The sequence below is a fragment of the Lissotriton helveticus genome, chromosome 3_1 (genome assembly GCF_964261635.1).
Source record: "Lissotriton helveticus chromosome 3_1, aLisHel1.1, whole genome shotgun sequence".
NCBI lineage: Eukaryota > Metazoa > Chordata > Amphibia > Caudata > Salamandridae > Lissotriton > Lissotriton helveticus.
In genome coordinates this window covers 878,469,367-878,496,996 of record NC_136061.1, presented here as the reverse complement: position 1 = coordinate 878,496,996, position 27,630 = coordinate 878,469,367, and the positions used below count along the sequence as shown (strand labels likewise).

At 46.1% G+C, this 27,630-nt stretch overlaps 2 protein-coding genes across 3 annotated transcripts in view; one reads left to right on the top strand and one right to left on the bottom strand.

Annotated features, from left to right (window-relative positions):
- The window catches only part of AIRIM (AFG2 interacting ribosome maturation factor), a 98,546-nt gene extending 90,577 nt beyond the window's left edge, over positions 1-7,969 (bottom strand). The window contains exons 1-2 of one of the 2 annotated variants that reach the window (XM_078681218.1): positions 7,825-7,969; positions 60-239 (exon numbers count right to left, since the gene is read on the bottom strand). The gene's annotated coding sequence lies outside the window, so the exon portion shown is untranslated. Of the gene's footprint in view, positions 1-59; positions 240-7,247; positions 7,450-7,824 lie in introns of those variants that run through there. The other variant, XM_078681217.1, reaches the window with a different exon arrangement.
- Positions 7,970-8,008: 39 nt separating this feature from the next.
- Positions 8,009-27,630, top strand: part of SNIP1 (Smad nuclear interacting protein 1) — a 44,529-nt gene continuing 24,907 nt past the window's right edge. Inside the window, exons 1-2 of the mRNA XM_078681216.1 lie at positions 8,009-8,310; positions 11,999-12,119. Of these exons, the coding sequence (XP_078537342.1) occupies positions 8,129-8,310; positions 11,999-12,119 (303 nt within the window). The 5' untranslated portion in view covers positions 8,009-8,128. The remainder of the gene's footprint in view (positions 8,311-11,998; positions 12,120-27,630) is intronic.

Below are 27,630 nucleotides of genomic sequence, written 5' to 3'. Positions count from 1 at the left end.
TTTTTTAACAAGAATTCATGATTTCCCAGAATGCCAAAGAAAACCAAAGTTTTGCTTACCTGGAGCGTTTCTCCAAGTATTTAGAGTAGCATCTTGCTCACATCCAGCTAGAACCCTTGGATCGCCGGGCATTCCAAGAACATATGTATATCATCATCTTTTTTTCTTTACTTCATTTGGGACATCTTGGAATATCTCATTTCCCCAGTTTTGAAAATGTATATGGCGTCCAATAAACCCTGTGGAGACAAAAAAAGGTGGTTCCACCTTAAATTTGTGGAAAGTACCGTGGAGTATAGCATGTCACAAGATGCTTGCCATAAATCTTCCATCTACTCTCCAGGCAAGTTCTTTTCTCACCGTACTGTTGGCAACTTGAAATCTCCGTCTGATATCTCAATTAACAGCCAGTATCATATTGTCACCTCTTTTTTCAATATTGCACCACTTGTCAGGCAAGCTTCCAATTCATTAGACAGTCCCACACCAAGACCATCCGTTACGGCTCCCGCTCTTTGTTTGAAGTTACTTAAATCTAGACAGTCAACCGTTACCTAACTCTTGACTTCTTCCCAGGAAATTAAAACTCCGTTCTCCATCAGTTGTCCCCATACTGTTATTCCTGCTTCTTTTAATGGAAGGGCTAAACAGTCCTTACACGATTCCGGAGATCCCGGAGAGTCAAAAATAGGAGCCATTCCACTATAGTAGTTAAGTTTTAGTTCTCTCCTGACTTTATACCATGTAGTGCGAAGCCTTGTAGGGTTTTCAGATGCACCTTTTTAAAATATCGTGGACCTCCATATTTATATACAAACCTATACTCGCTCCACTTAGCATTGCTGTAAACAACTTCCGAACTATCTGGTATATTAAACAAACATTTCCCTCCTTTTAACAAAAAGACCCAGGCATAGTAGGATAAGTCCGGCAACCTTAGGCCCCCTTTTTCATATTGCCATCTTAACTTTTTCCATTATATTCTTACACCATTAGAGGCCCAAATAAAACTAGTGATTTTTGACTATATCTTTTTAAGCCAATCTTCCTTAAAGGCCATGGGGATATTTTGAAATAGAAAGGTAATGTTTGGAAGGATTGACATCTTAACAAGATTAACCATTCCATAAATAGAGAGAGGCAAATAAGACCAAGCAAGTAAAAGTTTCCCCACTTCCTTTTTGATCTTCTGGATGTTGGTTTCAGGTATTTGCTCTATTTTTTTAACAATCCTAATACCTAGGTATTCTCATTTCCTCTTTAACACAGCTCAATTGTGTAACAATATTCCATGCCATTATGACCGTTTTGCTTACATATATCTCCTAACTTGAGGTCCGCCCAAAACAAACTGCGAGATCATATACTACTGGTAATGCAAGAGCAAGATCTGATGTGCATATCACCAGATCGTCTACATATAATCCCACTTTCTTTTCCCAGCCTCGAGTTTTAAAGGGTATTATACTTTCATGTTTTCTTATTTTCTCCGCTCAGGGTTCAATATAAATGTTAAAAAGTAAGGAGGAGAGCGGACACCCCTGTCTTCTCCCCCTGTGAATATTGAAGGCTTTAGATATATTCCCATTTACTAGTATTCTGGCTATGGGGTTTTTATATAGCCGGTTTATTGCCCTACAAAAGTTCTCCCCCAAGTTAGACAGTCTTAGAATTTCCTGTAGGTAAGCCCAGTTTACGCGATCAAAAGCTTTGGTCGCGCCCACTGCAATGACCGCCAGGATTCTATTCTGTAACCAATAGGTTACACACAAATTTCTGCAATGGGTATTTTATACCACAGAGCTACACTGCAAGGTACCAAACCTGTAGTCAGCAAGATGCCTGCAGCTAATGTATTTGCTGTTTCTGCCTTCCCTTTGTCTCATTCCCTCCCTACTTACTTTTTTTGTTTGAGCCCTTTTTTGACTGCCCATCTCTTTCTTGCACAAAATGGTGTGCTTTTTCAGAATACCAAATGTCAGCTGCACAATCACGATTTTCTTGAAAATCACAATTTCACTGTGGTGGACAAATGTTTCTGTTTTATTGCCCCTATTTTTTTACAACTCTCAATGCACCTCAGCAGACCCCTGGGGATGTAGCACCTCTCATAGTGCCAACTTTGAAGTGGATTTTTATTCTCCTCCATGCGAAAAATGCTGTACTAAATTGCAATGTTGCTCATGTCAGTAGTTGAACAGCTCCGAGCCACACCACGGGGGGGAAGTCACAGTTATCGACAATCTGCAACATCAGGGAGGGGAATGATGTCAACGTCTTGCAGAGGGCAATGCTGTCCTAGACTTTCATCGTTGGAGCCGTTCATGTGAGCTATGCGCGTACACATCATCGCCAGCCACATCACACACAACCATTTGTCTGTGCCTTGGCACCAGACTTCAAAGGCTGCCGCTCCCCCACCCCCCCCGCATCAGACTTGAAAGGAATGCACTTCCCCGCCCCCACCACAGCAATGGGTCACATTTTACTTTCTTCTATGACTCATGCTTTTTTCGTCGGATCGTGCATTTCTTTCCCCACTCTTTCGTCTGTTAGTGCTTTTTTTCCCCACTCTTGTCGGCTCAAGCTTCTTTCCCCCCACTCTTTCGTCGGCTCGAGTATCCCCTTCCCCACGCTTTCTTCGGCTCTTGCTCCCCCCACTCTCTCAGTGCATTTTCCCCCCACGCCTCACACTGCTGCACGCCTCACAATGCTGCACGCCTGACACTGCTGCACGCCACACACTGCTGCACGCCACACACTGCTGCACGCCACACAATCCTGCACGCCGCACACTGCTGCACGCCACACGCCTCACACTGCTGCACGCTGCACACTGCTGCACGCCTCACACTGGTGCACGCATCACACTGGTGCACGCATCACACTGGTGCACGCATCACACTGCTGCACGCCTCACAGTGCTGCACGCCACACACTGCTGCACGCCACACACTGCTGCACGCCACACACTGCTGCACGCCAGACAATGCTGCACGCCAGACAATGCTGCACGCCGCACTGCTGCTGCATTACTCACACTGCTGCATGTTGCACACTGCCACACGCCTCACACTGGCGCACGCCTCACACAGCTGCACGCCACACACTGCTGCACACTGCTGCATTACTCACAATGCTGCACACTGCTGCACGCCACACACTGCTGCACGCCACACACTGCTGCACGCCACACACTGCTGCACGCCACACACTGCTGCACGCCACACACTGCTGCATGCTACACACTGCTGTACGCCACACACTGCTGCGCACTGCTGCATTACACACACTGCTGCATGCTTCCCACGCTGACATATGCAAGTGTAGCAATGCACGGAAAGGATGCGGACCTATTAAACAGCTTAATAACTGAAATTTATAAAAAGGTACTCCGACTACCCAACATGGCTTCACCTGCGCAAATGCGCCTCGAATTTGGCCTAAAAAACGAAACATTGGGAAGACTATATTCGTATATCAAGGTGTGGTACCAGATTATGAAAAGAGCAACTGTCAATAATCTTAATACTTTTCTTTGGCAGGAGCTGAAAACACACAAAAACTCAAAAGCAAATCAATTTTTAACGTATGCATTGGAGGCAACATGCTCTGCAAATCTTTGGGACAAAAAATTGCCATTTGCCGCATTAAAACAGGCTCTAAATAAAGTGGCAAAATGTCACTCCTTGGTTACGGACAAAGACATTTTCTCGCACCGTTCCCACTCTTGGGCCGTGATAAACGGTTATAAGGCACTTACCCCTGCTCTTTACCTGGAAACAACCTATTCGATCTTTATTAAGAAAAAGCTGATGGCACTGAGATTTGGTAAATTTCCAACCTTAGCTGAGGAGCCCGCCTGGAAGCAGCATGAAGCTGTCATCTGCCGTCTGTGTGGTAGTCCCAAAGAAGATCTAATTCATATCATTTGCCATTGCAAAATGTTAAGTAAGGAACTGTTATACTTTTTAAAGCATACCTTTTGAATTAACAGGTTAACGACATGTAGATCTGCCATTATTGGAGGTTTGGACTCAACCGCCCCTCTAATACACTGCAAGCTGGTAAAGTTCTTGCAGAGATTCGAGAATCGCCTTAAAACTGCTGGATGTCTTTAAAGTGCTGATGGTTAATTCCTCACGCCTCATTCTTGTTTTAATTACTAATTTTTTTTGTGACTGTCTTTTGTTTTAATTAATATTTTAAAAGTTTTCTATTTGTATTACTTGGTTGTGCACTGCTAACGAAATTGTTATGGTTTTAATTAACTAAACAATAAAGTTCAAATGTCAATTTCAAAAATTTCACACTGCTGCACGACACACTGCTGCACGCCACAAACTGCTGCACGCCACACACTGCTGCACGCCTCACACTGCTGCACGCCTCACACTGCTGCACGCCTCACACTGCTGCACGCCTCACACTGCTGCATGCCGCACACTGCTACATTACTCACACTGCTGCACGCCTCACACTGCTGCACGCCTCACACTGCTGCACGCCTCACACTGCTGCACGCCTCACACTGCTGCACGCCTCACACTGCTGCACGCCTCACACTGCTGCACGCCTCACACTGCTGCACGCCACACACTGCTGCACGCCACACACTGCTGCACGCCACACACTGCTGCACGCCTCACACTGCTGGACGCCTCACACTGCTGGACGCCTCACACTGCTGGACGCCTAACAACACCACCACATCATTCAGGGACACTACCATATCACTCTAGGACACCACCATATCACTCTAGGACACCACCACATCACTCTGGGACACCACCACATCACATCACTCTGGGCCACCACCACATCACTCTGGGCCACCACCACATCACTCTGGGCCACCACCACATCACTCTGGGCCACCACCACATCACTCTGGGCCACCACCACATCACTCTGGGCCACCACCACATCACTCTAGGACACCACCACATCACTCTGGGACACCACCACATCACTCTGGGACACCACCACATCACATCACTCTGGGCCACCACCACATCACTCTGGGCCACCACCACATCACTCTGGGACACCACCACATCACTCTGGGACACCACCACATCACTCTGGGACACCACCACATCACTCAGGGACACCTCCACATCCCTCTTGGACACCACCACATCCCTCAGGGACACCACCACATCACTCATGGAACACCACCACATCACTCAGGGACACCACCACATCCCTCTTGGACACCACCACATCCCTCTTGGACACCACCACATCCCTCCGGGACACCACCATATCACTCTGGGACACCACCACATCACTCTGGGACACCACCACATCACTCTGGGACACCACCACATCACTCTAATACACCACCACATCATTCTAATACACCACCACATCACTCAGCCCAACCACATCATCACTCCGCACCACAACAGCATCACTCAGCACCACACCAGCACTGTCCTTGCTTGCTACCAACAAGCATTGCCATAGCCAATAGGACTCATAGTAGGAAAGTGTAAGCTATTGGCTTTTTGAATAACAATGCTATTAATTTATATATTTTCAAAGCCAACACATATTTAAAAAAATGGTCATTCACAATACCAATAGCTCACAGTTTCCTAATGCGAGACATATTGCATTGCAAATGCTTGTTTCTCCTGTGTCACACCCACGTTGGGACTAAAGGAGATTGGGGAATCTAAACATTTGTCATAAGAACAGGGCCTTAAATAGCATAAAGGGGGGGTCATTAATTATCAAACTATATCAGTTTTCCCAGTATTCAGCTAATTCGGCAAAACAGAAAGGCCCGCTTGGCGCAGATGCGCTTTCTCCCCCGCCTGACTTTCTGGCTTTGATCTTTTTTTAAGATCAAAGGCTGTCCCCAAACTTGGCATGCTCTGGTAGATAATATTCTAGTGACAAATCCACCACCACTACCAGTACCACCACCACCAGTACCGCAACCACCAGTACAACAAGCACCAATACCACCACCACTACCACCACCACCACAAGTTCCACCATCACCCACCACCAATACCACCACCACCACCCCGACCAGTACCACCACCACCACCAGGACCACTACCACCAACAGAACCATACCACCACCACCACCACCAATACCACTACCACCACCACCACTACAACCACTAGTCCGACCACCACTAACACAACAAATACCAACACCAATACAACCAATTCCACCACCACTACCACCACCACCAGTACCACCACCACCACAACCACCACCACCACTACAAACAATACCACTACCAACACCAGTGCCACCACCACCACCAGTACCGCCACCACCAGCATCAACAATACCAGTACTATAACCACCGCCAATACCACCACTACCAACAACAATAATGACCACCATCACTAACTATAACACCACCACCAGTACAACCACCAGTACTACCACAAGTATCACCAGCACCAGTACAACCACCACTACCACCAGTAGTACCAACACCACCAGTAACATCTCCACCACTACCACCACCCCCACCTGTACCACTACCACCAACAGTAACACCACCACCAATAACACCACCACTATAACCACCACCACTAACACAACCAGTACCACCACCACTACAAACATTACCACCAGTACTACCACCACTAACACCACCAGTACCAATACCACCACCGCTACAACCACCACCGCTACAACCACCACGAGTACCATAACCACCACTACAATTATTACTATTACTACTCTGTGGTGACAGTAATAATAATAGTGGAAGTTATGGTACTGGTGGAAAATTACTATTATAAATTATAATACCTTTTAATTTTTCAAAAGGCATTGCCACGCAAACCAAAAGATCCCTTTTCAGTGAATAGTACACTTGGAACAAAATCTCGCCCCCCCCCCCCCCCCACCTTCTCTCTCTACCCCCCCCCCCCCCCCCCCCCCCCCCCCCCCCCACCCCACCTTTGAGAAACCTAAGTATTCTTCAATATATACTTTGAGCGAGGGGTCCGAATGAGAACCGAATTACGGAGCAACCCTACACATGGAACCTACAAATCGACAAGTAAAATGAACTTGCAAAAGGTCTACTGGTTTCAAATTAAACATGGTACGAAAATAAGATGTCGATTTAACACAGCTATAATAATATTTAACACAAATAGTGACATTTGCAATATAAAAATTACAAATATCATTTTGAACAAAGATCGCGAATGTTTAGTGACGCTAAAGGAAGAACAACTACAAAGAAAAAAAACTCGCCTACCTGTGAAAGCATTTCCGATTTCAAAAACACCCCAAAACCTTTTCTGCAACAGGCCCGGACCAGGACATTTACATCAGAACCATAAGCATTTACTCAACCAATTGGATAATGATGCTAGGACTTGTGATCTGCATAGTTGTTTAGCAACTCAATGACAAAAAGAGCAGCCATCTTGAAGTGGAAACCAATAAACTCTATAGATCAGAAAACAACGGTTTGCTGTGTAGTGGCAGAAGAATTTAGCATGTCAAATCGGGATTTGCAGTCGATTCAAAATGTACTCGACTACCATGTCGCACACAGTGGGGCGGCTGATTTTTCCCTCAGAGAACTCATAACATTAATGCATTTTCTTACAACGAACACTTTGATATCAGTGGTTTTCTCGATCGGAGTGTGGCCATATTAAGAGTGGGGTAACTAAGACAACATGTTGGACATGGGCGCAGAGCTCCCTCCACACATTGAGCGGCCCAACGTTTTTCGTAGCGTTTGTATTGTAATGATATTAAACAATGCAGCAAACCGATTTTGAATCAAAGAATAAGGAAATACAATGACGAAAGGAAAAATATACCTAATCTATATAAGCATAACGTAATTTATGAGACAAGTCTGAATTTTTCTGAATTGTCATCTGAGACAATTTTTCGAATGCAGTGCCAATTGGTCAACAGGCAGTTATTTGTGTGGCGGAGTAATGATTGCCAATCCACATGGCTGCTGCGATCAAAAACAGCAAATCCACCGAGCACCGCAGTCCGGAAGCAACACCCCGGAAGCGGAAGTGTTACTAGTTTGGCACCTGCTGTCGTCACTTGAGCGCACTTCCTGTTTCCCTGCCGGGATAGGTTGTTGTGGCTGTTAGTGTTCCGCAGAGGATGAAAGAGGAGAAGACAGAGCGGCGACGGAAGAAGCGTCAGGAGAGGGATTCCTCCTCCCCAACCAAGGTTTGGGTGAAGGAGGAGCCGCCCAGCCCATCCAGGTACAGCCGCCCTCGGTCCGGAAGCGGGTCTCCGTCAGGTCCCACGCGTCAAGATAGCCATCAGAAGAAAAGGAGCAGGTGAGGAGTTTTCAAGAGGACTTTCCTCATTTTCAGCAGTTATGGACAGAACCCTTGGGAAAGGGGTAAGGCTAGTGGATGGGAACTATCGATGCATGCTTACCAATTTGCGGGAGACACTGTGTTACCAAAGGCGATCGCAGTTTACTCACTGGTGAGGTAGGAGCGTATACTTCAGAGAACCAAACTGAACGATTGCGGCAATTTAACATACAAAAGTAGAGCTTCCTTGTTTAATGGACAGGTGTTGGAAGGTATGTGATACGTCAGATGAAGATGGGCGGAGAGTACTCGAGTCTATGACATTTCTTATCATCAAAGGTGGTAACCACACTATTGTCTATTCTCTTTTTCTTTATGGTCCTGGGCAGCCTTAGGTTGGGGAGATGGTCAAATCTGCTTAAATTAGCTTTGGTACAATCACCCCTTATTTGAAAGTCATTGTGAGATGTTAAGAAACAGTGCTAGTGTGAAGGTAGTTCAGACCTGCAGTTATGTAGTACATTATTGCCTCTGGTGACCAGCTGTATGTGGCAGACCTAATCGGTAATCCCATGCCTGTTACAATGAAGTGGGATGGTTTGTAGCTATGGACTGGTATTGAACTGGGTGATATACATGACCTGCAGCATTTGTGTCCAGTGTGAGTGTTAGAGGGCCAAATAGTATAAGGGAATTGTTATGCCGCCTGCTTGAAGAATAATCAGCTGCGCAATTGCTGAGTGCTATAACAGTGTTCAAGAGAGCCGGGAAGGAAGGTTATGTATGTATTTGCATTACTATATATTACCTAGGCTACACAAAGGTGGACCACTTTTTAAATTAACTGGCTATGAGTCTGCTGTTCTGTCAAAGAGCCAGGTCATGAGGTCCTTCCTGAATTGAGGCAGAGATGGAGACTGCCTTTGCAGTAATGTAGGAGAAGGATCTTCCTCCACCAGTGGTCCTGCGGATCTGTGGGAGGGTGGCACTGGCCTGATAGGCAGAGCGGAGATGTCTGGTGGGAGTGTGGAAGGACAGGCGGTGGTTAAGGTATACAGGTCTGGCATTATTGAGGGCTTGTAGGTGGGTGTGAGGAGTTTGTAGGTGATCCTTTTGTTGACCTGGCGTCAGTGGAGGTCTCTCAGGTGGCCGTGGTGGGCGATATTCAGGATCAGTGTGTCGAAGGAGTTTTTGCCTCGTGCCAGCGTAGAGTGTGTTGCTGTAGTCGAACCTGCTGCTGACCGTGTCAGGGAAAGCCTACATGCATACATTACTTTATGAATTGACAAAACATAAAATCTAGCAATATATTATCATGTAAGCACAATGTCTTTAAGACGTTCTAAGACAGACTTCACAAGCCCAGAAGCGGAATCGCAATCATCCACTAGCCCTAGCAATTACATCTTAATCGGAGATTAGAACTTCCACCTGTAAGACCACGTTGACCCCCAACTCAAAAGTGCTCCATAAGTGTTAGGAAAATGTAGTATGTTTATTGTTTGTTAACTAATGTCAACTGCTGGTGGAAAATAAAATGAATTAAGAAAACAACATAATCCTCGCCTCCGTTCCTGAAATAGAATTGGAATGAAAGCATTACATGAAGTTTTTAGGTTTTATTGATACACCGTACACGTATTCATGTGGAATACTTCTCAATAAATGAATCATGGACTTGTGAGTGATATATTTTCATGCATCATTATTTTTGTACAAACAACTCCTACTCAGGACATGATGGAATTGTAGTCCGGGACTTTTCATTACGCTTCGAATTAAGATCTACTATTTGGATAAACATATATTTTTAACTACTTTCTGATCATGTTCTACTTAGCCCTGGAGATGTTCACTGTGTTGGACAAAACACATTTGCTGTGGCTTTTTTTTTTACAAACTTTAGCTTTTGGAACAAGAAATTAAAATACTTTTGTTTGCCCTAAGGTGGCAGGGTATGCCCAGATGCGGGACCATTGCTCTCTGTACCACTGGATTCAAGCTAGCCTGGCTGATGAGGGCTGTTAGCCCGAAACCGGTCCCAGGATGCTTGTTTCCGGTCCAGGGAAGACATGGCTTGGCAGTTCGGTCTGGACTGTTCACATGAGGCACAGGGTCAAGACTGATGTGCCTGAAGCTCTGTCTGAACTGGGGTGCCTGAAGCTCTGTCTGAACTGGGGTGGCAAAGTGAGCTAAAGAACGATTATGGAGTCAACCCAGATCTGTGACTGGGGGTGAGTGTCTGAAAAGTTTCTGCACTCTGTCCATCATCTCTTCGTGTTTGCTTTGTTCGCCATAAATTTGCAGGATATGCCCAGACGTGGGTCCCTTACTCACTTTGCCACTGGATTCAAGCTAGCCTTGCTGATGAGGGCTGTTAGCCCGAAACCGGTCCCAGGATGCTTGTTTCTGATCCAGGGAAGATATGGCTTGGCAGTTGGATCTGGAGTGTTCCCTTGAGACACAGGGTCGACACTGATTTGCATATAGCTGTATCTGAACTGGGGTGGCGAAGTGAGCTAAAGAATAATGATGCATTCAACCCAGATCTGTGACGGGGGTGAGTGTCTGAAAAGTTTCTGCGCACCGTCCATCTCCTTGTGTTTGCACTGTAAATTAGCAGCCTTTTTCCACAAACATTTGTCATAAATGTTATGCATTTCAAAACCTACACCTAATTGAAGTAGCTGCAAGAGATTGGTAAGTGCTGAAAATTATTTTCCTAGTGCGGAAAAAAAGTTCTTAATGCACATTTTTATTAGGTTGAGCATAGGCAGCATGCATGCGTTGTCTGCCAGACATGCTGTATTAAATCTATGGGCTTTCAACACACCCAGTGCTACTGGTTGGTTGTTTGGCCTGCCTTTGAAAATTACTTTGCTCTGGTTGGTGAATAATGTACTTCTGTACTGCCTTTGGCTGCTTAGTTCCTTCCCATCGGATTTCACCCATTGTTCATTTTTATTGGCTATCTGTTGCCGCCTCACTCGCACCCACTCCCTCCTGTCATTGCTGCCATAATTCCTCCTCCGCTGCTTGTGATTTCACTCATTGTTCATTTTTGTTGGCCGTCTGTTGCCTCCTCACTGTCATCCCCTCCCGCTTGTCATTGCTGCCGACCTTCCTGCGCTGCTGCTTGTGATTTTAATTATGCCTTTATCTTGTTTGGGATTTGTTCTTGTTTTCCTGTCTTGCCCTTTTATCTCCCTCTGCCTATATCTATCTCTCTCTCTCGGTCTCTCTCACTAGGTCTCTCTCTCTCTCGGTCGGTCTCTCTCTCTCTAGGTCTCTCTCTCTAGGTCTCCCTCTCCCTCTAATCTCCCTTTCCCTCTAATCTCCCTTTCTTCGCTTCAGCATACTTTGAATTACACCCAACTGAGTTTCAATGTTTTAACCCCGTGGCCGGAATTTCCCTGCGGTGCGGGAAAATCCTGCGCGTGCGCAGATCGGATGGCTCCCGGCCGACCGACGCCCACCGGGACGTCGGACGGCCGGGTGCTGTCCGTAGGCAATGTGTTAATGCTACATAATTCAAATTCATGTAAGCATTACATTCCATTTACAGCTGTATGCCTGGGTAGTCCAGCTGTCGCATTTTGCTTATGAATCAGGTGTTTCATGTGTTTTATTAATGAAATGGTGAAAGTTCTACATTCTCCCCATGTGGGAGAATTAAGCGTATCCCATTTTTCTTACTTTTGTCTAGGTCGCCAACAAAAAGAAAGAACAAGTCGTCAACAAAAAGAAGTAAGTCTCCTAGAAATAAAAGGGACACAAGTAGGAGCAGGAGTAGGAGTCCACCCCCCATGGTGGTTAAAGTTAAACAGGTAATTGGAAATTTTGGAAGCCAATTTATAAGTCCAGTGAGAGAACATCCACAACATTAATAAAATACTTTAATTGCGTCTAGGTGATTGATAATACTACAGACAAGAGCACTGCAGTGTGAATTTGCTTTAAAACAATGGAAATAAGATAATCTGAAGCCTCATTTTTTTACAGCTGAGATTCTCGCCTTACTCTCCATTTGCAGGCAAGAACTGCTAGTTTGGCAACTTCCATAACCACGTGTTCATTTTGCACTGTGCAAAGACCAGATCCATCAAATTAAATCACGCAATATGTGAACCATTTCCCTAAAAACATTGACCTAGAAACTGTACGAGGGCAACTGTTGGATTTTATGGCATGTTTTTATTCCTGCAAAACTTGTCAAGTTGCTAGAACCTGGTTTATTGATGCTTCCAACTGTTCACCTCTTATACAGAATACAAGTGTGCAATAGCATGCCCAAAATTAGTGTTTATGTGTCAGTATTGAACTACTGTTTTAGATGATGCGGGTCAGATTTGTACATTGTTATTGTAATTGAATTTAAGTATTGCTTCCTACCCCTGACGAGGCATTCAAGCACGCTGCTCCGAAACCCAATGTTATGTGGGTAATTCAGTAGTATTGGTTACTGAAAATTAGTTAATGGGATTATTCTTATAAGCTCCAGCAAACCTGGCCATTTTCTTTATGGTGGGATAAATAAATAGTGGTAAGTTGTGGTCATTAGTGGTGGTATTTGAGGTCTTACACGTGGTTTGTGGGATTAATAGATGATTTAGAGGAGATTAGGTATAGTTAGGTTGCATGAGTTTGGCTTTCAGAGGAAAGAAGGGAGATTATGATCTTCTAAATGAGTTGTGAGCAATTTGTATAAATACAATAATACAAAAAATGCAAACATGCACTTAACAGAGTAAGTTGTGTTCAGAAAAAGGAGGCATACAAGCAATGGAAGGGAAGGAGACAGAAATTTGAAAGCTATGTAACAAAAGAATTAAAGACAATCAAGTTTTATTTTTAGGTCAGTTTTTCACAGTGGATTTTCTGGATTTATATGCTATTTTTGAGACAGCATGCAGTTTGAGGTAGCAACTATGTAGAGAGAAGGGACATTATTTACATGTGAAGATTGTGTGATATTAGTTATTTTTGTTAGGCACTTAAATCACGTCAACCACCTGTCAAGTCGGTTGATCAGTGCAAGGGTTAGAAGTGAAAAATGTCTGGACACATTTGTCAAAAAATATCAAGAGCTTTTTGCTTTACTTGGAGGAAGCAGTAGTTTCAAGATAATGGTAGTGTGAGTAAATACATGGGAACTATTTCATACATTGAAAAGGGTATTCTGCTGGTGCCGGAGTGGATGTCTTCTAATGTTGGACGTCAGGGTTGGTGCACACTATTAATTACAAATCAGAGTGGGGCCATTTAAATGCCTCTGGTTTGCATTGGCGGAAGGTGGGAGGCGACTTCCCAGACACTGCAAGTGTATTGCCTGCATTCCAATTACTGGAGGGTGGAGAAGCTTAGGGATGGTAAAAGAGTTCCTTTTGCAAATTCACTGAAGGTTTCCCAGCTCTGAGGTCGACCACCCTAGCTGTTAGGCCACATTCTTTGTTAGCAAAGGATGATGATTGCACTTCCTGAAGCACTACCCTTAAGTAGATGACAGGGGTGAGGAGCTGCAGGTTGAATGGGGCCCTTTAGTTGAGGCCAGGCCTTTTATCTACCATGATCACACTTTCAGTACAGAGCCCTCGCATCTCTTTGTGCACCTGTTGTGGGTGCTCCACACTGGAGACTGTCCTGCTGTGAGGGGAAACACACAGACTGTGTATGGAGAGCAGCCTGGAAAATACATTTGAAAGGAGGCTCAGCCCAAACAGGTTCTGAAGTGTGAGGCAGTGCTTGCCATTTGAGTCGAATAGAAATTCTGTTTTTAAACTGAGTGAAGCTCTTTATGCTGAAATACGAGAGCACTGCAACTCTCTGTGGAATAACGAGAACAGGATAATTTGATTATTTGTGATTGACGTGTGGCTTTTTTTAAAACTGATTAGAAGGTTCAAAATCTGCACCATGGAGAAAAGTACAAAACCACTCCTCATGCGGGGTGGAGGGCCTGAGTATCTACTCTTACTCATTAAAGAAAGAAAAACAAAAGCTCCAATTGTCATTCATAATAGAGCATCATACTCCTCTGTGATAAGTACAGTAGTGAGGACTGCATTTTAGAATGACATTATTTTTATTCATTTAAGTACAACATGAGAACATGAAGGTTGAGACAGCAACTATCCATGGGAATGAGTCTCCTGGTTATCAACTGCATATTCATGTTTTTACAGTACACTTAGAATGGGAGACTTTTCTTAGTTCACTGTAAGCTACGATGTCTGATTGTATCAAGCCATTTCCTACATAAAATATGGTATTGATCAGACGGAATCGGACACAGTAATCATTGTTTGTGCCTACCCGAGTCCCCTTGAATTAATTTTCCTGCCTACCCTTTACACTAAGGACTGCATGGTGGGTGTGAAAAGAAGTGTGGAGTCAGAGCATCCCTTTGTTGTGCCCGTTTATGGATAAGGGAAGGAAGTTAGCACCATTGATCTGAAGTTAAGCGTGCGCTATATCCTGCCATTCCCCAATTTGTATTTAATATTTTTTTGACATATGCCAACTGAGTCCATAGTTTCACCCAGAAAGCTCCTGCCTACATGGTTGAACTTTTTCTCTGCATCAATGGAGCGCGTTAAGGCCTGTTTGTGGGTTATTTGTTCAATTCCAAGTATGTGCAGTATTATCTTTGGTGGTATTGCTATGTTGTTTCTTTTATATGAATCCGGCTGACTGGGATAAAATAGAACAAGGAGCATCGGTCCTTGTATAGCTGGTAGTATACTCTTAAAGTTGTTGCCCAAAAGAAAGTAAGTAGATCTGTAAGAGCTACATTGGGTTAGGTCTTTGCCCTGTTTAGCAATGACCCATATCCAGTCTCATGGATATCAGTTCACCGTCACCTAAAACGGTGTATCCAATATTTGTCTCGGACACCCAATTGCATTTGGAAGGCACTTGCTAGAAAGTAGTCCAGTCAGCGTAACATTTATGTGCTGCAGAATAGAATGTAATCTCTATTTCCATAGCAACATTCTGGCCCCCTCAAGTTATCGCATCTCTTTCTGCAACTGTCACAATCTGAAATCGGAGCATTTAATGTTAGCTATTCTCTGTGAATATGAACTTAGCCACACTGCCACTGCTGGGTAGCTACAACTTTTTTGTCAGTAGTTTGATATTAGCGTTGCCACCAACCAATTCTCCCTCCATCTGTCCCCTTCCCAAATTAGGGGCACAATTATTAAAGAAAGTCTCAAAAGTGCACCCATGGTATATGTCCTTTCATTAAGTGCAGCTAGGCACCTTTCATGAATTACCAAGAATTTACATAAGTAAGACAAGAAATAGTACTCCTAGAAAATATTTGTGAACTGCATTTTAGCTTGAGCAAATCTGCATGTGTTGATTTACTCATGCGAAAATCGGAGTGTTTGCAAGTTCACTTTCCCTCCAACCACTTTTTTCCCCAACTCTGGAAGAAGGTTTATGTCTGCTGTTGTCAGGAGTATTCCAACATTTCTCAGTATGGGAAAAGATTAGAGAAGAATTGTTGAAAACCCTTAAAACAAGTAAGTTAAGAGGTTTGCACAGACTCAAAAGGGCGTTCTAACCCTGGAACTATTGCTTACCACTACCTTCAGCCCCAGTATGTACATCTGCGGAAACGTGGCAACATAAGGGGATTGCAAGTATTCAAATAATGCTATGGTATGAGCCCTGGCATAAACAGAGAGGCTATATCAGAGCTCTTATATAATGAGATTGCTGCATATTTTGTCGCTGCACTACATGGCACCAAAGGTACAAGTGGATTTTGTTACAGGACAAGTAGATTTATGAAGCAACCTGCCCCATGGACAAGTATATATTTTATTAAATTACACACCCCTGGTGCAGGCCTACGTGTGGTTGCCCACTACACTACACAGGCTTTTCAGAGTGTGCACCCTGTAGAAATCCAGTGAACAGGAAGGGTACTATTTTAGCCAAATATATAGCGACCATCCCCTCTCATGTATGTTTCATATACGTATTAAAGGGTCTAACCACTCTGTGTGTTCTCAGCATAGGGGAGCTCAGTGCTACACTCCCTCTGCACCAGTATAGTATCTGCTCAGGCTGGGTCCTACCAGCCCTACACAGGTTATAGACCTCTGATCTGTAGGCATGTATTTGCTCACCATCTGGGCCTTGTCTGTTTAATGGCAACAATCTGGGTTGAAGGATTCTCCATTTCTTCTCCCACCCAGAGGCCTTCTCTAAGTGTTTCATTGCTTTATATCTCAGCCGTCCAAGAAACCAGTGGTTGTCTCATATCAGTGTGTCTGGCTCCAGAGAGCCTCGGAAGATGCTAGCTGTCTGGTCTTAGGTTGTATATGGGGCCATCCATGGTTTGTTTCTGTCACTATGGGGATTGAGGACAGGCCTTTCCCTCAACCTTAATCTTTTAACTTGTCTCCCAGCTACCAATATTGTCTGTTCCCAATTCATCCCTGCCCAGGGACCCGCATGGAGCACTGTGTTTAAAGTTTTAGATTTGAAGGAGCATCAAGTCCCCGCATCTGCTCCATTGCTTCTAAGGGGAAGCCTCTTAGATTGCTTTTAAGCTTCAGGGAAACCAAATAAAAACGCTGCCTCCATCAGCAAAGCATCCTCATAAATTTAAATGGGTTTGGTCACCTGGTGATCTAATTTAGCTTATTTATGGCCATCAGATTTGACCCCACTTGCAGAAAACAAAGGCATCTGAAGCAGGCAATCTCACTTTTGTAAGTAAGCAATACATGTGCTATTTGGTGAGTGTCCTGCACCATCAGAAGCTGCCCAACGGATGTCCAACATGCTTTTCCTTGTTGTGCAATATCTCATTTCGCTATTGTTCGGGCCAGCTAAAGTATTGTTAGTTTATAACGATCCACATCTAGGTCAGCGGTGATGTGACGGAGGATTAGTTTGGGACTGAACGTTCTGGCTTGTCCTGGGAACTTGACCCAGGCAGGCGAGGAGCCTTTCCCAATATGCCCATATCCTTGTGCACCCCTATGTAGCATGTATGAGTTCCTCTTCTTGTGCCTTAAAGCATAGCCAAAGGGAAGATGCAACCAACTCCATCTGTTTAAGTCCGTGTGTTGTCTGGAAGGTTCTTTGAAAGTATTTTTTACTACAGAGGAGGCGAAGCAGTGTGACTAGGGCACCCAAGGACGCCCAAGCCTCTGCCCAATCTTCGTCAAGGGCACCTAGGTGTTGTTCCCATGCACTTTGTAATGCTGTAAATGTGTCTGACATGTGATGAATCAGCAAGCTGTAAATTTGTAATATATTGTGGTTTCTCAGTTCCCCTAGGAGTAATTTGGCATCTGAGGAATTGTTGTCTAGAGGGTCTTCTAGTCATGCAGTGTGTAGTGTAAGGGCATGTCGTAGTTGTAGGTAACAGTAAAACTGGCTGTGATGTAAGGTGTATTTGCTCTGCAGAGTTTCATATATTTTAGTGTTGTGCCTTCCATCACGTGTCCTAAAGTGGAGATGTATATGGCATGCCAATTATGAAAGCCATTGAGTGCCACTACTTGGTGTAGAACAGATTCGAACCACAGTGGCGTTTGTCCCGTGAGTTTTTTTTGTCCCAGACCCTGATTCCATAAAAAGCTGCAGAGCATGGATTGACCCTTGCATCCAGAAAAAGGGGTTTGGTAGCTCATGTGGGTAGTTATGAAACAGTTAACAAGAAGCGGGGGAATAATACCATTTTGAAATTGTCCGGGCAGCCCATGAGAGAGAGTGGAAGCGTAGACCATGCTCTGATGTCGACCGCCAATCTTGTCCAGCAACGCTTGAATACTCATTGCTCATGCAGTTGCGGCATTGGCCATTACTTATAACCCAAGGTATTTAAAGCCCAGTGGTGCTATTGGAATGTCTGAATCCCAGTCCACGTTTTGTGAATGGGAAGGGTACCAGTACCTGAGGACTAGTACCATTTTTTTGGATTTTTCGAGCCCTGGATTTTGAATGGGTGCATCAGATTTTGTGGATGATGTCATTAGTGATGTAATTTGAGATATCAGTGATGCCACTGACCAGGTCTTGAGTGATGTAATATGTGAAGTCATAAGCAGTGCATTGCGGGCGTGAGTTATAGTTAGCTCAGCTATCTATAACTGCTGAATTTCTCTGGTTTTGTACTAAATAAATGTCAGCCTAAATATAATGTCCCTTTAACCTTTGTTTTTTTCAGTGAATTTCTAAGGATTTTTAAATTTAATTTCCTAACTAGAACGCCTCTCTAACCTATGGACATGTAAAACTTAAAAGCACATGTCTTACCTTTAAAATAAATCGCACCCTGCCCCAGTACCTACCTAGGGCCTACCATAGGGGTGCCTTACATGTAATGAAATGGACGGTTTGGGCCTGGCAAGTAGGTGTTCTTGCCAGGTTGACATGGCAGTTTAAAACTGCATTCACAGTCTCTGCAGTGGCTGGCCTGAGAGAGGTTTCCAGGGCTACTCTTGTGAGTGGCACAATCAGTGCTGCAGGCTTACTAGTAGCATCTGATTTGCAGGCACTGGGCGAACACAGTGTACTGTACTAGGGGCTTATTAGTAAATCAGATATGCCAATCATGGAGAATCCAAATGCCAATACATTTTAGACACAGAGCACATGCACTTTAGTACTAGTTTTCAGTGGGAAAGTGCCCAGAGACCTAACAATAGCAAAAACAAAGTTCAGCACACTGTCAAAAACAGGAGGTCAAAAGCAAAAAGACGGGGAAACCACGCCAAAGATGCCAGGTCTAACTTCATCTTTAACCCTATGTGTCTCTTGGGGAGAAAGAAATAGTCCTGTTGCGCAAATAGAATAGTTGACAGATATCCGAGAAGCCCAGCGCCTCCAGAAATGGCTGCAGTAGGAAACTGCAACCACCTACTTTATTGCGTACATGGCGTCTGTCGATTGACTCATCTACCACCTGTCCCAACCCCCTCCCATTATTAGGGGTCCCACTGGATGCTCGCCTATAAGTTTGCTGATCACCTCTACAAAGGATGGACTCTGGCGGGAGGGGTGCAAATGTTCAGCAGTTTCATGGGCGTAGCACATAGGATTCCAGTGGTCTGACCATATCTTCTGGACTTCATAGTGTATGTGCCCTTTTAACAGTATAGCCACGCCTCTGGACCCCCTCACGAATGCTAAGTGATAAGTCTGCTTGTAGCCAGGAAGGGTGTTGGGTTCCCCAGCAAGTAAGTTTCCTGGAGAAATAGGATATGCATGTAGCTGCTTAGTGGTGTGGAGAACATTAGTTCTCTTAATTTTATGTAGCAGACCATTTGGTTTCCAGGACACAACTATTCTGGTGGTCTAGGGCTGTTCTGTTGCTAGTGATCCTCTAAGAGACGAGGGACCATAGGGAAGGCAGGCATGTTACTGTCTGGCAGGAACGTTTGGTGTACCGATGTATGAAATAAACCGGAGAAAAAACAAGAATGAAAACGCCCCCCTCCCTATACTGTTGAAGGGTAGATTAGCAACGAAGCGCTGGCGGCATCATCCCCCAATGTATCACAGCCCATAACCAGTGTCCGCGACCCAGCCTACTCCCATTGACTGAGTAGTAGCTTGGGGGTGGGAGGGGGGGAGGGGGGGTTGCCACTGGTTCTAGGAAGCGGGTTTGCTGTTGGTTTGTTAACTGTGTGCCATTCTGCCTCGTGTTCGAGATACATGATTGCCTTGTTAGTGCCTACTGTCTGTTGCAGCTTCAACATACCTGGGCCAGCCCCAGGAATCCTCAGGAGATGCGGCACCGCCCCCCAGTCACATATAAATTTGATCCAAATGTCAGTTCTTCTGAGGTAACCGTTTACTTTAGGGTCTCCCCATGGCTTGTCCGTGGCTGCAGCTGCGCCAGAATCAGTCTCCTGTAGGCTGTTAGCCTTTCCGGATCGGTCTTGCCAGGATAAGCGGGAGCGGTCCCTGCCAGGCTCTGCAGCCTGGCAGGGAGCGGAGCGGCTCCGTCATGAGCATGGAAGGAGTTAAAAGCTGCAGCTGGACTGGTTGAATCTGCTGCTCAAACCTCCGATACAGTTTCTGAAGAAATAGGTTTTGTTATCTGCACGGCTTGCTACCCGTTAAGCTTAAGAGCCACAAATCATTATTTGGTGGGAAATGCTGTTCTTCCGGAACTACTCATGTATAGGTCAGTATCCCTCACTGTCTCTTCGAGGACCAGACCATGAAAGGTCGAAAAAGACATTTGTGTTTTTCATGGTTTGTTCTTTGATGTATATTATACAAATCAAGAGAAACGTACAATGGCTATGTTCTTTTTTTCATAGTACTTCTTTTTCCATTTATAGAGATCCACTTCTTGCGATTGCAAGTTCACTCTTCTATAATTAAAGCTAGAGTTTGACTGCGTCTCTAAACCATGCAAATTCAAGAATTGTGTGCAGAAAAATATTTTATCACTCTTCAAATTACTGACAATGACTCATTTGGGTTATTCTTTCCTGTTTTCGGGGTCGCATCCTGTTTTTGGGGTCGCATCCAATGAACAATATATTGGACATCAATAAGCCTGTGCTTGGAGATTTAAGGAGGCCCGTATTTATAGCCATTTATCGGAGAGGCATGAGAATCATGTAAATAACATTGGGGTGTAATTAGGTGAGCATGTTTCAGCTGTTCTGTTTTTAGGTCGAGGACTCCGTCGCACTGCTGTAAGCAGTGTGGGCGGAGCCCGATGATTTTATGTTTTTTAGAGGGGGCTTGGAACCCGTCCCTCTTCTCCATTGGCTGGCCAAGTAAATGCTGGCCAGCCTTTGGAGGAGAGGGGCGTCACTCGGTCCAAGCTCCTGTCTTTTTCGGATTCGGGGGCGTGTTTTTTTAACTTTCTTTCTATTTACTTTCTCTCCTCTTCCCATTGGCTGGAATTTTACATTCCAGCCAATGGGAAGAGGAGCGAACGAAAACGCGCCCCCCCCCCCAATCACGAAAATAGCGGTGGTTTCTCCGAGGCATTTCTGCTTTGCCTCGGAGAAACGTGGTGGTGTGGAGCGCTCCTCGGGGAGACCGACTTGCTGGACCCGCTTCTACAATGCAGGTGAGAGGCCCTTTTCTGCCCCCACCCCGCCTTCCCTCGTTGTGCTTGCTTTCTTGTTAGGAGATACTAGAAGGAAAGGCGCACTAGAGAGCACACAAAGCACGCGTTAAATAAGGTTAGGCAGGAAGCCTGGGGCCAGCAGGGAGAGCTCTCACAGGGAGGGAGGGACGCCCCTTGCTGAGTAAGCACGGAGCCTCGCGCTCTGAAGTGAAAAGGCCGCGGGAGGGGGCGCACCAGCGAGCGAGCAGGTGCTCCCTTCTCGTAGGCCTGGGCTCCCACTCACAAGCAGAGGGAAGAGACTTCCCCGCGTTAAACAGAGGACACGAGCGACCTCTGCGTCGCACAGCCACAGTCAACATGGACTCGCACATACGGAGTAAGAGGGTCAGCCACCCCAAACACGCCCTTCAAAAGTCCGCAGGGCAGTTGTAGCCAGCTCGGACAGTGAACAAGAAAGGCCCCATCGTGCGGAGACCGCCCCACTGCATAATACGCTTCACCTCAGCGCTAAAGAAGGTATCGGCGGGGGTTACAGCAAGACAAACAAGGCCTTACACAGCAACTCCGGCTTGCAACACAGGGGTCCCACATACATGGGGTGGTGGGGGCGATGGGCAAGTGCTCTTCCCTTTTGGACATAAGTTAGGCTCTGTGTGATAAAACGGGAATATTCGCTGGACCCACTGCGGGGAAAAGTCTACTTTGAATAGGCATTAGTCCAAGAGCAAGTAACTACAATGCAGCAGTTGCAAGTCTAAAAGACTGGACCTGGGGTCGGAGGCTGCGGCTATTTAGAGCCACAACATAACGCTGCAGCGGTGTGGCGTCTCAATGGGTACTCGCTCGCCCCGCAACGTGCCAGGGTCTGCCTGTCCGTGGACGGGAGTGATAATGCTCAGAAAAGCTGCTGACGGCATCCAAGAGCAGTTCCCATGACTGGGCTCTGCTTGTGGACACAGGATACCCTTGCAAATTAAAAAGGGGCCTCCAGAAGGTTGCTAGCTTCCCCCTACCGCTCATTTTCCTTGCTTGAGAGGTTTCCCAATAGATGACTCAGGAGCCTGGGACTTGAGACTGCAAGTATTCGCAACAAATGCCATGGGGCTTCATTGAGAAATAATGCCACTTCTGCTGCAGTAGAGGCAGACCCAGAGATCTTGATCTGCCATTGCTGCCACTCCCTGGAGAAGAGTTGTGAACCTGTAGCACGTGTATCCAAAATAGTTATCGTGGTACTGCAGCATCTAAATGATGCATGAGGTTGCTTCTCAAAACTCACTGCTTTCCATTGGAGTAGCTGGACAATTTCCTTGAGGAACATTTCAGACCGTCTAGGGGAGGAAGGCATGGAGAAAGCCAGTCATGAGCAATAGGTTGTTAAGCATAGAGTTAAAAATACTTGCTGTGCCTCTATTGAGGTAAGAATGGTAGGTACTATAGGCCACGGGTGAAAACGTTTGAAACTAGACTGGAGAATATCCCTAGTTACCAAAGGGCTACATCAAAATAGATCTCTAAATGACATCCCAATCCCAAGCAAATCCTCGGCAGCCAGCCTTTCACCATCTGCCTACTCCGGTCTGGTTTCGGTTTCATTACTTTGTATAGGTCTTGTTCCCTTAAGCTCCCACTCTGTTGGCACCAGGGATGACACTCTGTTGGCACCAGGGATGACCAGTTTCTACCTAAATTCCTTCGTCAATGAACCTCTCGTAGCTCATCTCTCCCTTCCTCCAATGTTTTGCTCACCAACTAGGCACAAGACAGCTAACTCTGGGCACAATAAACAAACTTATGCCAGCACTAGCATGGAAGCAAAGTGTTTTTTTTCATGTGCAGTCATTTTAAAAGGCGTGTTTCAATTCAATTTTTATTTTGGGTTTTAGTCTCGAAAATAAAATTCCACAGACACTTTAAAATCCCAAAGAGCTTTGACTTGTATTTTTAACTGATGTCCAGTTCTTAGAGTGGCTCTGGCTGTCTGTGTGTGTGTGTGTGGCTCTGTCTGTCTGTGTGTGTGTGTGGCTCTGTCTGTGTGTGTGTGGCTCTCTCTGTGTGTGTGTGTGTGTGGCTCTGTCTGTGTGTGTGGCTCTGTCTGTGTGTGTGGCTCTGTCTGTGTGTGTGGCTCTGTGTGTGTGGCTCTGTGTGTGTGGCTCTGTGTGTGTGGCTCTGTGTGTGTGGCTCTGTGTGTGTGTGTGTGGCTGTGTGTGTGTGTGTGTAGCTCTGTGTGTGTGTAGCTCTGTGTGTGTGTAGCTGTGTGTGTGTGTAGCTGTGTGTGTGTGTAGCTCTGTGTGTGTGTAGCTCTGTGTGTGTGTGGCTCTGTGTGTAGCTCTGTGTGTGTGTGGCTCTGTGTGTGTGTGTGTGGCTCTGTGTGTGTGTGTGGCTCTGTGTGTGTGTGTGGCTCTGTGTGTGTGTGTGGCTCTGTGTGTGTTTGTGGCTCTGTCTGTGTGGCTCTGTCTGTGTGGCTCTGTGTGTGTGTGTGTGTTTGCTTGGCTCTGTGTGTGTGTGTGTGTGTGCTTGGCTCTGTGTGTGTGTGCTTGGCTCTGTGTGTGTGTGCTTGGCTCTGTGTGTGTGTGCTTGGCTCTGTGTGTGTGCGTGGCTCTGTGTGTGGCTGTGTGCGTGGCTCTGTGTGTGCGTGGCTCTGTGTGTGCGTGGCTCTGTGTGTGCGTGGCTCTGTGTGTGCGTGACTCTGTGTGTGCGTGACTCTGTGTGTGCGTGACTCTGTGTGTGTGCGTGGCTCTCTGTGTGTGTGTGTGTGTGGCTCTGTGTGTGTGTGTGTGTGTGTGGCTCTGTGTGTGTGTGGCTCTGGGTGTGTGTGTGTGTGTGTGCGCTTGTCTCTGTGTGTGGCTCTGTGTGTGTGTGTGTGTGCTTGGCTCTGTGTGTGTGTGTGGCTCTGTGTGTGTGTGTGTGTGTGTGTGTGTGCTTGGCTCTGTGTGTGTGTGTGGCTCTGTGTGTGTGTGCGTGGCTCTGTGTGTGTGTGCGTGGCTCTGTGTGTGCGTGGCTCTGTGTGTGTGTGTGTGGCTCTGTGTGTGTGTGGCTCTGGGTGTGTGTGTGTGTTTGTGCGCTTGTCTCTGTGTGTGGCTCTGTGTGTGTGTGTGTGTGCTTGGCTCTGTGTGTGTGTGGCTCTGTGTGTGTGTGTGTGTGCTTGGCTCTGTGTGTGTGTGTGGCTCTGTGTGTGTGTGCGTGGCTCTGTGTGTGTGTGCGTGGCTCTGTGTGTGCGTGGCTCTGTGTGTGTGTGTGTGTGTGTGTGGCTCTGTGTGTGTGCGTGGCTCTGTCTCTGTGTGTGTGTGTGTGCGTGGCTCGGTCTGTATATTTGGCTCTGTGTGTGTGGCTGTGTGTGTGTGTGTGTGGCTGTGTGGCTCTGTGTTTGGCTCTGTGGATAGCTTTTTTTGTAGGTGGCTCTATGTGTGGGTGGCTCTGTCTGTGAGGGTGCCTCTGTGTGGTGGCTCTGTGTGACTGTGTGGGTGGCTCTATGTGTAACTGTGGGTGGCTTCGTGTGGGTGGCTCTGGGTGTAAATGCAATAGGTCATGCATATGCGAGCGATTAAGCTATTGGCATTGTAAATGACAATGCCATTTATTTAACGATTAAGCTATTGGCAATGTAAAGCTTGCTTCCTTCCCAGTATAAGAATTGGCTTGGTAGTTTGGTTTGCCCTGTTCCCATCATGCACTGGGACAGGAACAGACTAATTTGTATATAGCCAGGTTCTGAGCTGGGATGGTGCAGTGAGCTAAAAAACGGTGATGGATTAAAACCATGATCTATTGACTTGGTAAGAGTATTCTGCATCATTCAGAAACTCTGTCCATCACCACCCCCCTTTTCCAAAATCAATGTAAATGACAATGCGATTTAAAAAAAAAAAAGTCATGAGCAATGCAAATAGCTCTACCTTTAATAATGCCGAGACCATTGCATTGTAAATGCTTGTTAGTATATGCCGTAACGAGGATTTGTCATAAGACTGCCCAATAGTAATATAAAATTGCAAAACCAAGGCTGGTAAACGCACAAACGTGCCTTCCAGTGTAAGTCTGGAAACAATTCATGAACGGTTAAAACACTGGGAAATTATTTAGGCTACAAAATACGGTCATGGGTAGTCGATGTTTGTACGCACTTCACAAGTTATTCCTAAGATGCACACCACTTTGTTAACCATAAATGAAAACATGAATCCAGAAGCATTCACAGCCAACACATATTTCATCCTTCTCAAGGCTCAGGCCTTGATTTCAAATTCGACGGAATCCTGGTGCTTTTAATCGCAACAGATAAAAATAAAGTTACCCAAGGGTATTTTGATTGGTTGCCATAAATAATAGCCCCTATTAAAAGTTTCTGGGGAGTGACATTGAGATTTTGGGTCTTACTGCACTAAAACCCCATGGTATACTACATAGCAAGTTTGACCTGCCAAAATGTACATGTTAATTATTTAATGCTGCTAATTCCTCCCAACTGATAATACAGCCCCAGCAAAAACTGGTTTAGTCCAAAGTAAAAAAAAAAAAAAAAAACACCAACCTATTAGTGATCGGGGCCATAGTCTGGTATCACAGGCACCTTTCTGTATCCGGTTTTTCCATGGGGAAAAATTGCAGTTCTGTGCCTTTCGTACTTTAGGAGCATATGATTGCTTTACTTTCTGGATGATGAAGTTAAGCTTTCTGATTGGGCACCAGAGAAGGGGCAGAAAGGCATGCCTGCTTTTGTCAGTGGTACTTTTTGACCATATCCAGTAACTTATAAAAGCCATACCAGGCGAACAAGAGGACACTAGAAAACAAGCATTTACAATGCAACGGTCTCGCCTTTGCAAAAGTTAGAGCTATTTGCATTGTAAATGACAATTTTTTTATGTGTTTGTTTTGAAAACAGATAAATGGCATTGTCATTTATAATGCCAATAGCTTAATCTCTCGCAAATGTGAGACCTATTGCATTTGCAACCACACACACACACACACACACACACACACACACACACACAGCCACAGCCACAGCCACAGCCACACACACACACACACACACACAGAGACACACACACACACACACACACACACACACAGATGTGGTGGTGTTGGATGTGGTGGTGGTGGTGGTGGTGGATGATGATGATGTGGTGGTGGTGGTGGGTGTGGTTGTGGTGGTGCTGGATGTGGTGGTGCTGGATGTGGTGGTGGTGGTGCTGGATGTTGTGGTGGTGGTGGATGTGGTGGTGGTGGTGGATGTGGTGGTGGTGGAGGTGGTGGTGGTGGAGGTGGCGGTGGTGGATGACGTGGTGGTGGTGGACATGGTGGTGGACATGGTGGTGGATGTGGTGGTGCTGGATGTGGTGCTGGATGTGGTGCTGGATGTGGTGCTGGATGTGGTGCTGGATGTGGTGCTGGATGTGGTGCTGGATGTAGTGGTGGTGGATGTGGTGGTGGTGGATGTGGTGGTGGATGTGGTGGTGGTGGATGTGGTGGTGGTGGATGTGGTGGTGGTGGTGGTGGACGTGGTGGTGGTGGTGGACATGGTGGTGGTGGACATGGTGGTGGTGGACGTGGTGGTGGTGGTGGACATGGTGGTGGTGGTGGTGGACATGGTGGTGGTGGACATGATGGTGGTGGACATGGTGGTGGTGGTGGATGTGGTGGTGGTGGTGGATGTGGTGGTGGTGGTGGATGTGGTGGTGGTGGTGGATGTGGTGGTGGTGGATGTGGTGGTGGTGGATGTGGTGGTGGTGGATGTGGTTGTGGTGGTGGTGGTGGATGTGGTGGTGGTGGTGGTGGTGGATGTGGTGGTGGTGGACATGGTGGTGGACGTGGTGGTGGTGGTGGTGGTGGATGTGGTGGTGGATGTGGTGGTGGATGTGGTGGTGGTGGATGTGGTGGTGGTGGATGTGGTGGTGGTGGATGTGGTGGTGGTGGATGTGGTGGTGGTGGATGTGGTGGTGGTGGATGTGGTGGTGGATGTGGTGGTTGACGTAGTGGTGGTGGTGGATGTGGTGGTGGTGGTGGATGTGGTGGTTGGCGTGGTGGTGGTGGATGTGGTGGTTGACGTGGTGGTGGTGGATGTTGTTGTGAATGTGGTGGTGGATGTAGTGCATGGTGGTGGTGGTGGTGGATGTGGTGGTGGATGTGGTGGTTGACGTAGTGGTGGTGGTGGATGTGGTGGTTGACGTGGTGGTGGTGGATGTTGTGAATGTGGTGGTGGTGGATGTAGTGCATGTGGTGGTGGTTGTGGTGGTTGTGGTGGTTGTGGTGGTTGTGGTGGTGGAGGT